The sequence below is a fragment of the Dipodomys ordii genome, unplaced genomic scaffold (genome assembly GCF_000151885.1).
Source record: "Dipodomys ordii isolate 6190 unplaced genomic scaffold, Dord_2.0 Scaffold1, whole genome shotgun sequence".
Taxonomy (NCBI): domain Eukaryota; kingdom Metazoa; phylum Chordata; class Mammalia; order Rodentia; family Heteromyidae; genus Dipodomys; species Dipodomys ordii.
Window position 1 is genome coordinate 38,177,877 of NW_012267217.1, and position 14,102 is coordinate 38,191,978.

The 14,102-nt window shown below is 42.1% G+C and overlaps 1 protein-coding gene across 3 annotated transcripts in view; it reads left to right on the forward strand.

Annotated features, from left to right (window-relative positions):
• The first annotated feature begins 1,007 nt into the window (after positions 1–1,007).
• Positions 1,008–14,102, forward strand: part of Casp8 (caspase 8, apoptosis-related cysteine peptidase) — a 30,544-nt gene continuing 17,449 nt past the window's right edge. For 2 of the 3 annotated variants that reach the window (XM_013010675.1, XM_013010690.1), the window contains exons 1-3: positions 4,533–4,628; positions 8,309–8,646; positions 13,369–13,474. In XM_013010675.1, the coding sequence (XP_012866129.1) occupies positions 8,342–8,646; positions 13,369–13,474 (411 nt within the window). In that variant the 5' untranslated portion in view covers positions 4,533–4,628; positions 8,309–8,341. Of the gene's footprint in view, positions 1,278–4,532; positions 4,629–8,308; positions 8,647–13,368; positions 13,475–14,102 lie in introns of those variants that run through there. The other variant, XM_013010683.1, reaches the window with a different exon arrangement.

Sequence of the window (14,102 nt, forward strand, 5' to 3'; positions counted from 1 at the left end):
GCTCTTCAGCTCAAGGCTAGCACTCTACCACTTGAGCCACAGCGCCACTTCCGGCTTTTTTCTTTTTGCTTATGTGGTGCTGAGGAATTGAACCCAGGGCTTTATGCATGCAAGGCGAGTGCTCTACCACTGAGCCACCTTCCCAGCCCCTATCTTGTGCTTTTTATGCTTAAGTCCTAGTTTGCTTTCGTGGCTTCCATTCTCAGGGCACATTTTGAACCATGTGGAGGAAGGAAGGTTAGTATGTGCCAGTGAGAAATTCTTGTCATTATTATTATTATTTGTGCCAGCCTTGGGGCTTGAACTCAGGTCCTGGGTGTTGTCCCTGAGTTTTTGTGTTCAAGGATAGCACTCTACCACTTTGAACCACAGTTCCAAAATTTCTGAATTTTTGGTAGTTAATTGGAGGTAAGAGTTTCACAGACTTTCCTGCCCTGGCTGGCTTCAAACCAGGATCCTCAGATGTCAGCTTCCTGAGTAGTGAGAATTACAGGCATGAGCCACTGATGCCCAGTGAAATCCTTGTCTTTGTTTGGATGGACTGTGAAGCCAAGTAATTAATTCCAGACTCTATTTTGCCGTCTATAACATGGGAGAGCAATCTGCTGTGTTGCTGTAATGATCAGGTAATGCACAACGGTGGTGTAGCCTGTAGTTGTGCTGGTGTGGTGCTTTGTACAAGTCCCCACAGTTCAGAGGCAGGATAGCTTTGACTTAACAGGTACCTTGAAATACGATCTAGGGGAGGGGTTTCAGAGGGTCCAGTGACTTGGGGCTGAGATTTGGATCAAAACTCAGAGGGAAATTCCTCTCCCAGATTCCCCAAGAGAACAACTGCACGCCGCCGGCCACAGACAGGGGTGTTTACGTGAAATGAAATTAGTACAAATGCTTTCCTCATTGGTTGGTAGTAGTTTGCCTCTGGACGGGTGAACTGTCCTGAGTGGTTGGAAATGGGGCATCGGTTCCTTTAACTCCTCGACATTTCTTTGGGAGTGAGTCTTCCAGAATAAAGTGAAGTTGCGAGTGCATCTTTCACTGCCTTTCTGCGGCAGGGAAGTGCTTCCACAGCGTCTCCTTCTTTATTCCCAGTGATTAAAATAAAAATCAGCTCACTTATGAACCCAGTAAACCAGACAGGGACAGCAGGGAAACAGAAAGTAAACTGGCTGCTTCCGGCCCAGGAGCTGGGGGTCTGGACTACAGGAGGCGGCACTGACGCCCTGCCCTCTGCGATTTCCTCCTCAGTGGTCACGCTGGAGGATTTGAGCTCAAAGGTATTGGTGACAAGTTTGATCCCCGGCGGGGGGGGGGGGGTTGGGGAGGAGAGGGGAGGGGGGAACGGAAGGGACTTTCCCTGAAACACAGTTGGCGCCTTGCTATTTTCAGAAGACCTTCCCCTCCCCCCAAGTTTCTCTATATTCTGTGCTCACCAGCGTCCTACCCCTTAGATACAACCTTTCAACGTGGTTGAAAACATATTTTTGTTTTCTTTTGCCTCTGGGGAAGACGGTGAGTTAATCTTTGGCATTATCAGGTCACTAATAGTTCCTGAGGCCCACAGCCCACTTCTCTCCAAAGTGCACACACAGTGAGTGTGTGTGTGTGTGTGTGTGTGTGTGTGTGATGGTACTGAGCCTTGAATTGAAAGATTCTCATTCTCACTTGTCTTTTCCACTCAAAACTGGTCCACTACCACTTGAACCACAGCTCCACTTCAGGCTTTTTGCTAGCTAATTGGAGATAAGACTCTCTCAGGTTAGTCTGTTGGGCTTTGAACATTGATCCTCAGATCTCAGCCTCCTCAGTAACTAGGATTACAGGGATGTGCTTGGGCACTGCTTTTTAATGTGACCTTGAGCCAGTAAACAATTTTTCTGTACCGCTGTCTCCTCATCAGTAAGTAGAATTAATATTGAAGGGGATGCACTTATGAGCCAGTTACATCAGTGGCCCATGTTATTGAATACCCCGGGTCAGCAAATATCACATAGTAATAGCATTTTTATTTTTCCCGTTCTATGTCTTTCTTTTGAAAAGTTATGTTTTGGTAGTGTTGGAAATTGATCTCAGGGCGTCATGTTTGAGTGCTCTACCACTTCAGCCACGTTCCCATTCCTTTTTTGTTGGAGCTTGTTAAGACCTAAAGGTTTTTTCCCAGGCTGGATTTGGATCCAGATACTCCTACTTCTGCCTCCTGAGTGGTTGAGATTGCAGGTGGGTGCCAGTATGTTTGGTCCTCTTAGGTTTGTTGTTTTTAAAGTGAGGACTATCTTTTGTCTCCTTAGCCAGGTCCCAGTTTCTAATAGTACTTGTTGTTGCATGGTGTACAGTATCTTTTTATTATTAAAAATATTTTTTTACTTTTAAAATTAATTTTTCTTTCTTTTTTTGTATTTATTTTAAAATATTTAAATATTTATCTAAAATTTAAATACTTATACATTCATTAATTTTTTAAATTAATTATTTGTCTATATGTCTTTGTTTTGTTGTTGTTGGTCATGGGGCCTGAACTCTGGACCTGGGCACTGTCCCTGAGCTCTTCAGCTCAAGGTTAGCGCTCTACTACTTGAGCCACAGTGCCACTTCTGGCTTTTTCTGCTTATGAGGTGCTGAGGAATGGAACCCAGGGCCTCATGCATGCAAGGCAAGCGCTCTACCACTGAGCCACCTTCCCAGCCCCTGTCTATATGTTTTTGAGAGTATAATAGGCACAGAAATGAAGGGACAAAGAGTGAACAAATGCAGCAATGGTACTCACTGAACACTGTGTTGGAAATGAACTACACAATTTGTGGATGGGATAGGAGGGAAAAACTAAGAGAGGGCAAGGGAAGGGGTGACAGTATCGAAAGAAATGTACTCTTTGCCTGACTTATGTAACTGTAACCCCTCTGTCTTTAGCATTTTCAAGTAAAAAATAATAAATATACATATATAAATATATAAAGCATGGTAAACTAAAATATTTTTATTTAAATTTTAAATTAAGAAATTATATTTAGTTTTGTTATTATCAGGGCTTCAACTCAGGAGTTGTGCTCTACCACAAAAGTCACATGTCCACAGCCAGGCACTGGTGGCTCACGCCTGTAATCCTAGCTACTCAGGAGGCTGAGATCTGAGGCTCACTGTTCAAAGCCATCCTGGACAGGAAAGTCTGTAAGACTCTTACCTCCACTTAACCACCAGAAAACTGGAAGTGGCGCTGTGGCTCAAGTAGTAGAGTGTTAGTTAGCCCTAAAGAGCTGAGGGACAATGTTCAATAGGCCCAGAGTTCAAGCCACACAACCGCTCCCCAAAAAAGAGTCACATGGCCAGTCCAGTTATTTTGCTGATTAATCAGAGTCTGGAGGGGAACTGTTTTCCTGCCTGAGCTAGCTTTCAACTGGGGTCTTCAGCTCTCAGCCTCCAGAGTAGCTAGAATTACAGGCATGAGACCAGCACCTGGCTTAAATTTATTTTAATTGATATATAGTAGTTGGACGTCTCTTTGCTGTGCTAACTTGATGGGTATATACAATATTTAATAATCAAAAGTGGTAATTAGCTTGCCATCTCTTGCAAATACTAGACAGTAGGTACTTGATACTAAATAATTGAATGGTATGTGGACCTAGGCTGTATGGACACCCTGGCTCCAAGGCCCTGCGGTGGACCTTGTTTGTCAGTAGGTGGATCTTTATGAGGATCTACAGGAGCCAACACTCTGAGTGGTGGCCTGAACTGTAGAGAATGACAAGACTCTGTTAGGATTTGGCTTTCAAAAATTGCCTGATACCTAGCTTTAGGATAATGATCTTGCTTTCATTTGATTCTGTGGTGGATTTTATTCTGTTAAAGTGTGTGTGTGTGTGTGTGTGTGTGCGTGTGTGTGTGTGATCTATGGATGCTAGATAAGCCCTGACCACTTGCTTTCACTGTGGTGGTGCATGGCGACATGAAACCATCCTACTTGAACATAATCACCAAACTAACAGGAAAAATGTGGTTATCTGGTTGCTTCATTCCACATTTCCCAGGTTCTACATTTAGCTGTTCATACCCATTGCCCTTCTACCGTTGGGTTTGTCTTGTAGATTTGCAGGTGATCTTTGTAGAGTATAGATATTGCTGCCCCTGTACAGGCCCTAGCAAGCTCAGCGCTGGGATGGAGACTGAGCAGACAGCTGAGGATACTTTGTGGGGTTGGAGTTAGTCACAAACAGGCAGACAGTGCTGTTTCACTGCTAACCAGACAGGGCCTGGCATTTGAAGAGCCCAGGATCTTCCTCTTTGGTAAGACTGATGGAGGAAAGACTGACTTGAAAGATGTTTTTAGGCAGCTGAGGATGGGTCCTGAAGCCAAGGGATCCAGGGTCCCATTACAGTGTTCTCCCTAGCCCGTAATTCTAGGCTTCTGTCTTCCATTTAGTAAATGAGACATATTTATATTAAAACAAAACGTCACAGGAGCTATGTGGAGGCTAGCCCCGCCTCTTCCTCCCTGGTGACTCAGAGTGGGAAGGAAGTATAAAAGTACCCTGACCGGCATTCTGTACTGAGCTTTGCCCTTCTCTTACCCATACACACCCAGAGAAGAAGCGCGGGAAGAAGGTGCTACCTTTGAGACGGATTTGCTTCTGGTAAGGTAGGCTGGGTTTTAAGAGGAAGAACTTCGAGTCTGAAGCTTTCTAGGCTGCTGAGTGTGGGCCGAGGCCACTTGGCCATGGAGGTGATCACATATTTGAGTGTACATGCGGGAGGCCTGAGCGTTCATTTGTAGCCTCCCGGGGCCTTGCAGAGGGTGTGTGCACGGAGGGCGCCATGAGATGTTCAGATCAGATGGATATTTCCGGATGGACGTAGTATAGGACATTTATGGAATGTTCAAAGTACAGCTTTCTCTACAGCCACCTCATCTTTATCCGATCAAACTCATCGAAGAATAGAAGCCAAAATTTGAATCTCAGCTGATTTGTCTCCTATGGTTTCCCACTCAAACTCTCTCTTCCTCTTTCTCACTCACTCACACACTCACATACTCAGACACACAATATGCAACCGACTAAAATTTGGTAATTCAGCCATTTACCTTAATTTTTCTTTTTGGCTAGACTGGAAATAGAGCCCAGGTCCTTGCACAAGCTAGGAAAGTCCTCTAGCATTGAACTATCATTTATATTTTGTGGAAATTTAAAAGATACAGAATAGAATGGTATGACAAGAAGAACAGATAAAAAGATCAGAGACCTATACTTGTGAGGTTAAGTATTGTACAGATAATATTTTCTGTTTCATTTATTTGACAGTGTTAGATCTACATTTTGTTGAACTTTGAACACCTTTTCCAGGCTGTATGGACACCCTGGCTCCAGGGCCCTGCAGTGGACCCTGTTTGTGGCCAGGGGGATCTTTATGAAGATCTAGACAGAGAAGCCAACACTCTGAGTGGTGGCCTGAACTGTAGAGACTGACAAAACTCTGTTAGGATTTGGCTTTCAAAAACTGCCTGCCACCTAGCTTTAGGATAAGGATCTTGCTTTCATTTGATTCTGTGGCGGATTTTATTCTGTTAAATTATGTGTGTGTGTGTGTGTGTGTGTGTGTGTGCGTGTGCGTGTGTGTGTATGTGTTATTGTAAGCTTGATATACAGAGGGGTTAAAATTATGTAAGTCAGTTAATGGGTACATTTCTTTTTGGGACATCAGAGGTTAAAAATGATTTAAAGTTTTCAAGGTGGTTGGTCTAATTCTACTAAGTAAAGCTGGACCTCATCTAGATCTTTCTCAACCTATAAATAAAAATGAGTCTTAAAACAGATTTTAACTTAAGCCTGTATACATTTAGTAGGCAATGCGGGAACATAGTAAAGACTGAAGACAGTGAAAATAGCACAAACTGTGTAGAAGAATGTAAAAACAAGATTCAGTTTCACTTTTGCTCTGTCTCCCCACTTCTATGGCTTGGCCCACAGTCCAATAGGCAACCTGCAAACAACTTCCTGCAAATGTGTTGAAGCTGTTCTGTAAATGCACAAATGAACGAATCTCTGTGAACTCAGCCATTTATACCTTATGGAAATCACACATATTTCAGTACCAAGATCTTTCTACCCTAATAGCTGAATAGAATGCCACTAAAAATGACGTACAGCTTACTGAACTCTTTTTGTACTAAAAACAGTCATTTCTACTCTTTGTTATTTCAAGCAACACTACCATGAAAATCCTTGTATATATTTTTGAGTACACTTATATTTAAGTAGGAAAAAGAGCCCTGGAAATGAAATTGTGGGGTCAAAGTACATTTATCTATCAGATATTGATAGAGATGGCAAGATTACTCACCTGTTTTTATTTCTATTTCACTACATGAGTCTATTTTTTTCTTTTCTGTGCCAATCGGGGCTTTAATTCAGGGACTAGATGCTATCACTGAGCTTTTTTTTTTTTTTTGGTCCTGTTGTGGGGCCTGAACTCTGGAGCCTGGGCACTGTCCTCAGCTCTTCAGCTCAAGGCTAGCACTCTACCACTTGAGCCACAGCGCCACTTCCGGCTTTTTTTCTTTTTGGCTTATGTGGTGCTGAGGAATCGAACTCAGGGCCTCAGGCCTGCAAGGCAAACGCTCTACCACTGAGCCACCTTCCCAGCCCATCACTGAGCTTTTTAACCACTTGAGCCACTTGGCTTTTTGGTTGTTAATTGGAGATAAGAATCCCATGGACTTTCCTGCACAGGCTGGATTTGAACTGCGATCCTCAGATTTCAGTCCTCTAAGTAGCTAGGATTACAGTTGTGAGCTACTGGTTCTTGGTGACTGTAAGTTTTATGCTTGACCAATTTTGGAAGTTAGAAAATTGTCTTTTGTTATAATTGCAGTTTACCCCTTCCCTATTATAAATGAAATTAAACACCTTTTCAAATGTTTAAAAGTTATTGGTCATACACTAGAAAGTCACTGGCATTTTCTCTGAACTGCTTGCTTTTGCTATTTATATTTATGTGTTTCACTTATTTAGATCATATCTACATGCATTCTTTCAACCCATTAGAGAAAAAGAAAGTCAAATTATCTTCCTCATTGCTTCACCCTCAAGTCTTGGTCTTCTTCTCTAAGTCCTAGAGAGGACAACAGTATGTCTTTGATATGTTTGCTTGCAGAATCTTCTTTTGACTTTGTCATTTTATATATGTATATCTAGTGCCTGAAAAACTATTGTATTGTTTTGAATATTACTAAAAAGCTGGTGTGACTTTTTCTGTTCCATTGTCACTTTTTTCCAGTACATCTTAGATATCTGGCCATATTTATTTCAAAAGATGAGGTGCATTATTCTTAACTGCTGTATACTGTAGTATGTTCATACCTTGATTTGGCTAGCAACTCCTTTATTGAAGGACATTTGGGTTGCTTCTAGTTGTTTAGGGTCATACAGTGGTTTCTAGCATGTACTTAAGGAATGATTACTAATCTGATATGTTGTGTGTTGAGCAGTTTTATTTGTTGTAGTTTGAACATGTACTGGTAGGTACTGACCATATGTCTGAAGTGACTTTTTGAAATAAAAGATTTTTTTGAGGGAAGAGAGGAATAGGAATGTAGTAGTATGAGTGAATTTATTCAACCTGTAACCATATTATGATTTATTGTATTTTCAATTTTCACACATATAAATATATGCTACTATAACCAAGGAGGGGAAAACACATTTTTTAAAAAGGAAAACTGGCAGTAGAACTTAATCTAATGGGCAAATCAATAATATTTTTTAGGGCTGGGAAAGTGGCTTGGTAGAGTGCTTTCCTAGCATGCATGAAGCCCTGGGTTCGATTCCTCAGTACCACATAAACAGAAAAAGCCAGAAGTGGAGCTGTGGCTCAAGCAGTAGCCTTAAGCAAAAGCAGTGCAGGGACAGTTTTTTATTTGACCATGTGATGTAGAAAGTACGTGGATTGTAGTTCGTTTGACCATTGACTTTTTGTATATCTACCTTTCTAAATAGAACTACTTGTGAGTAGGAACTTACTATGCTTGCTCTGTCATTCTTCTTGTCATCATCATCATTGTCTTCCTCCTCCTCCTTTTTTTCCTTCTCCTCCTCCTCTTCTTCTTCCTCCTCCTCCTCCTCTTCCTCCTCCCTTTTCTTTTCCCCTCCTCTTCCCTTCTTCCTTCTCCTCCTTTTCTTCCTTTATCTTATTCCCTGTATCTATGGTAAAACATCTGGTATATATTATATGTAATAGCACTTAATGATGGAACAAACTAAACCAGTAGATGGTGTCTTTCATCCTTATCTGAGCATAGCATTATATTTTGACCTAGGTTGCATCTCCGCTTTCCTAATTCCTGCCACAAATGGATTTCAGTGGATATCTTTACAAAATCGGGGAACAACTGGACAGTGATGAGTTGGCCTCCCTCAAGTTCCTGAGCCTGGACCACATCCCACAAAAGAAGCAGGAGCCCATCAAGGATGCCTTGACATTATTTGAGATATTACAGGAGAAGGGAATGTTGGAGGATGACAATCTGTTCTTCCTGAAGGAGCTGCTTTTCCGAATTAGTAGACTAGATCTCCTGCAAAATTTTCTGAGCACAAGTAAGGAAAACATGGAAAAGGAGCTCCAGACTCTAGGCAGGGCTCAGATTTCTGCCTACAGGTAGGTAGAAACTCCACAGTGTGGGGACTGCGAGGTGTGGTTGGACACATCTCTGTGCACACTGTGGATAAGGGCTGCATTTCTGGTGTAACTTGGGAGATGCTGGGAAGATGTCCCATCAGAGCCAGGTTAAAAAAATTGGGGGCATCTAGGTACTGGTGGCTCATGCCTGTAATCCTAGCTACTCAAGAGGCTGAGATAAGAGGATCATGGTTTGAAGCCAGGAAAATTTGTGAGACTCTTATCTCCAATAAGCTACCAAAGAAGCCAGGAGTAGAGCTGTGGTTCAAGTGGTAGAGCACTAGCCTTGAGCAAAAAAGCTCAGGGACAGCACTCAGGCCCTGAGTTCAAACTCAAGGCCTGGAAAAAAATTAGGGGCTTTATATGTAATTCAGAGGAGAAAAACTTATTCTTCAATGTGAAACATTAACTACAGCTATGTGGAACTTAAAATAGAGTTTTATAAATGTTTCCCTCTAGTCTTGGTACTTCTACACTTTGAACCTACATCACATGCTTACTTTGCCTTTCCATTGGGTAAGGTATCATGGCTTCCCTTGTCATAAGCCCTTCCCACCTGCTTATGGATATAAAGTGAATTTTTCATGGATTTATACTCGAACACTGAAATTATATGGTTCTCTAATATATATGTTGCCAGGCCTTGCCCCACACAGACCACTTAGTTCCTACGGGCACATCTGTATTTGTATCCTAATGTAGAACCTTAGCAAAGCATTAGGTGCAGAAATGGGGCTGGGTAGGAGGCGCGGGGGGGGGGGTGCGGGAAGGGTGGTGCTCAGGCAATTCTGTCCATCCTATGAGACTCAGCTTCTCCCCATCCTGGGGAGAATGGGAAACATGAGCTGTGGTAACCAGCCATGTACAGTTACAATTTCATGGATTTGTGCCAAGACTTAAAAGAATGGAAACACCTTTTCTCTTTCAACATGATCGTGTTTCAATTACTTTCATTGAAACTAATTTTTAGTTCTCTTTGAACATTTCTACATAAACCTTAGCTCTGGCCCATTTCATCATCCTCTCATTTGTCAGAGTCAGAACTGTCACCCACTATCCACTGATAGCCCTGCCTGTCAATGTCCTGGTCCCTGAGGTTCTGGTATGTTCCTCATTATGTATTCTTATTTGAGGCTATTTTCAGTGACAAAATATTCTAGGTGTATTGCTTTCTTAGGGCTGCTCCAATCAAGTATCACAAATTGGGTGCCTTAAAACACTAGAGTAAATTTATTCTCTAGTATTCCTAGAACCTCAAATTCAGAAATCAAAGGGCCAGCAGGACTGGTTTTGTTTTGGAGATGGGATGTGAGGGAGAATCTGCTCCATGCATCAATCCTACCTTCTTAATGGTCCTTTCCTAGAGGTATCCCTTTAGCCTCTGCCTCTGTTTTCTTCAGTGTTTCATTTGTCTGAATTTCCCTCTTATAAGAATATCAACCATTGGATTAGGACCTATCTTGATCCAGAATTTTGTCTGCAAAGACTACATTCTCACTGTCCATAACTGTTTGTGGGAAGAAAGGAGGAGATGAGTCAACCAAGTACCCTTGGAGTGTGTAAAGACTTTACAAGGATCTTTTTTTGGGGGGGGGGTCCGGTCGTGGGGCCTGAACTCTGGGCCTGGACGCTGTCCCTCAGCTCTTCAGATCAAGGCTAGTGCTCTACAGCTTGAGCCACAGCACCACTTACGGCTTTTTTTTGCTTATGTGGTGCTGGGGAATCGAACCCAGGGCCTCATTCATGCAAGGCAAGCACTCTATCACTGAGCCACCTTCCCAGCCCCACAAGGATCTTATTCATAAAGCACCAAATTCATCCTAAGAAACTATAATCCCAGAGCTAGCAAGGCTAGCTTGGACTTCTGAAGGCTCCCCTTCTTTGCCATGTTGAGGCAAGCAGCTGATGACTTTTACCATCTGGTGGAGAGCTTGGAGTCTCCTGACCAGAACAGAATCTGTGTGCTACATCTTGGTATGGAAAAAAAAGAGTCTACACAATCACTATTACCTACTTTATCATCATTATTAACCAGGAGATGAAAACAGATTGGTGTGGCCACTTCACATTGTAAGGAAACACTAGGTATTCCAGTTTCAAACTACAACTTCTTTTTTTGTCAGTCATGGGGCTTGAATGCAAGGCCTGGGTGTTGTCTCTGAGCTCTTTTGCTTAAGGCTAGTGCTCTACCACTTGAGCTACAGTACCACTTCTGGTTTTCTGGTGGTTCATTGGAGATATGTCTCACGGATTTTCCTGCCTGGGCTGGCTTTGAAACATGATCCTCAGATCTCAGCCTCCTGAATAGCTAGGATTATAGGCATGAACCACCAGTGCCCAGCTCAAACTACAATGTCTACATATAAATAAGTACCTTATAAACACTAGAAATATTAGATATTATACTTATAACAAGGAAATATTAGATATAGTAGATTCAAACTACAACTTCTACCAATAACTATAAACACTAGAGTAATTAGATATTGTAGTCATAATAAGTAAATACTGGATATTGTAGTTTAAACTGCAACTTCTACTATAAATAAGTATCTTATAAGCGATAACATATCTTATAAACTAAGCATACCATACAATGATGATACAAGAAAACCTGTAAGTTTCAAAGATGAGGAATGTAAAGGAATGAAATACCTTATAATAAAGTTAAAAGATGTATACAACCCAAAATAAGAAACTTTAGAAAAGTATTTCTGAGAAACTTATGTTTCTACACTTAAAAAAGTTTAATTTTCTAATTTAATGTTGAAAGCAACATGTTTTTGTATTAAAGTTCTTTTCCTTTGCTTCAAAGTAGTGGGGGAAAAAAGTTTTGTACACTGAAAAAGCATTTCCTCTGTCTATTGTTTGTGAAACACATTCCAAGAGCATAAGCAAGCTACAAGTTAATTAGGAAATAATGCCCACCCACTAGGGTGTGTGGGGGGGGTAGGGAAATGCAATATTCAATGCATATCCTACGAAAATAAAAAAAAATGAAGGGGTGGATTGGGAAGGATGGTTGAGAATGTTGAAATGGGCGACACTGAGTAAGACATATTGTATTCATAAACTGTGTTGTTGAATGGCAACTCCTTTGTACAACTACTTAAGATAATAAAAAGAAAATATTAATCACTTTCTGAATACTTAGTGTAATGCCAAAGATTGGTTTAAGTTCAGCCACGTTCTGTATAATACTTTTCTCAACAATACATGACATATATATGTCAGTGGTCCCTTAGGATTATATTGTCTAGAAAAGTCATAGAAGCCTTAGTTAAAAAAAAAACAACACTCTGTACAGGGGCTGGGAAGATGGCTCAGTGGTAGAGCGCTTGCCTTGCATGCATGAGGCCCTGGGTTCAATTCCTCAGCACCACATAAGCAGAAAAACCTGGAAGTGGCTCTGTGGCTCAAGTGGTAGAGCACTAGCCTTGATCTGAAGAGCTGAGGGACAGCGCCCAGGCCCAAAGTTTGGGCCCCACAACTGACTCAAAACAAAAAACAAAAAATACTCTGTACAGAAATTCTAGCCAGAGGCTGGGAAGGTGGCTCAGTGGTAGAGCGCTTGCCTTGCATGCATGAGGCCCTGGGTTCAATTCCTCAGCACCACATAAACAGAAAAAGCCGGAAGTGGCGCTGTGGCTCAAGTGGTAGAGCGCTAACCTTGAGCTGAAGAGCTGAGGGACAGCGCCCAGGCCCAGAGTTCAGGCCCGATGACTGGACCCCCCCCAAGAAAAAAAAAAGAAATTCTAGCCAAATGAAGAATTTGCCCAATGCTCAAAATGTATACCATTGTTAAGTGATACAGGACTGTACTTCATATAAACCTATCTGTATGTTCATTTATACACGACTATAACATGTATAAGTATTTCCAGTGTAAGGTGAGCAAAAAAGTCCAACATGCCTAAAATCACACAGCTGAAAGATGGTGGGACCATAGTTCTAATGAGTCCCCTACACTCTATTCACAACTCTCAGGGGTTATGGAAGTGAAAGGCCATCTGTCAGCAAACAGGGGACTTGGACTGCTGGTGGAAAGACCATTATGTGAATTGCCCTTCCCAAGTGATACTGTAAAGGCACAGCAAAGGAAAACAGCCCTGAGGACACTTGGCAATGCAGAGCGGGTGCTGCGGGTGGAAGTGGAGTGGGGTAGGTGCATCTGGGAGGGGAAGGGGGAAGTGAAAAGATGGGGCTGTCGGCTGTATTTGGTGTTGGTGGGTCTGTGAGAGGGCTGTAGTATAGTCTTTGTGTTCTAGAACCAAATGTTTGTCTTTCTTCCTGAAATAAGACTGAGAGAGCGCTGATCATATAGTCAGAGATGTGATGATGGGGCTTGCCTTTTGGGATGTATAGGCCTTTTTTTTTTCTATTGCAACAAACTCTTGATTTTATAGTGAAAAAAAAACAAAGGAAAAGCAAGCTTCAGTTAACTGAAATTACCTAAGACACATCGGATGTACTTTTACATTGTTCATGGTGGAATAATATAGACACGAGTCTGAGAATTCTGCCACACCCTGCCAGCCCCTGCGCTTACAACTCAGCTCACAAGTCCTATCGATAATTGGTTCTGTTTTGAAGGGAGGCCCTTGGAATCTGGACCGCTGTGACTTCGTATACAACAAATAGAAATGATCTAGGAAAGCCTTTTTTTTCTTTCTTTCTAAATATCTCCATTTCCTACCACAGGGTCATGCTTTTTCAGATTTCAGAAGATGTAAGCAAACTGGAATTGAAGTCTTTTAAGTTTTTGTTAAGCAAGGAGCTACCCAGGTGTAAGCTGGATGATGACATGGTAAGACCTGATACCTCCCTTTAAGACTAAAAAGAGGGGCTGGAGATGTGACTCCATTGATAGAGTGCTAGCCAATGCGCAAAGCAGCAGGGACTGAGTTCAAGTCCTGGTCTTAGACCTAAAAATATAAAGACTACAAAGAGGGGCTCTTTTGGGCAAAGCAGCCTAGATTCTCACTTCTTAATCAAGAGAGGAAATTGGCTAACCAGGAGCAATGTAGACTAGATGCCTCTGTATTGTGGAGTACTACTCAGATTCGTTATTGGCAGCAAGGCAAAGGCAGGAGGAAACTCCACAGCCTAGCCCAGTATGGGACCCAGCAGAGCCAGGAAGTGGTGCTCTGAGTCCTGTCCCCCACTTCTGAAACCCTTGAGATAACTCTGTGTGTTCTTCCATGTGTATTCTATGACTCTGTGTGTTTTATGACTGTGTGTGCAACTGTCTGTTTGTTTTGTATCTCGTGTACATGTGTGGTATATGTGTGTGTATATATTTCTGTTACTGTGGTGTGTGTGTGTGTGTGTGTATTTCAATTTGGAGGAGGATTGGGAATTGGGTGCTAGAGACAATGTGAGGATGTAAGGCTATACCATGTCACTGGTTAACAGCCTGCCGTGTCTCAGCCACA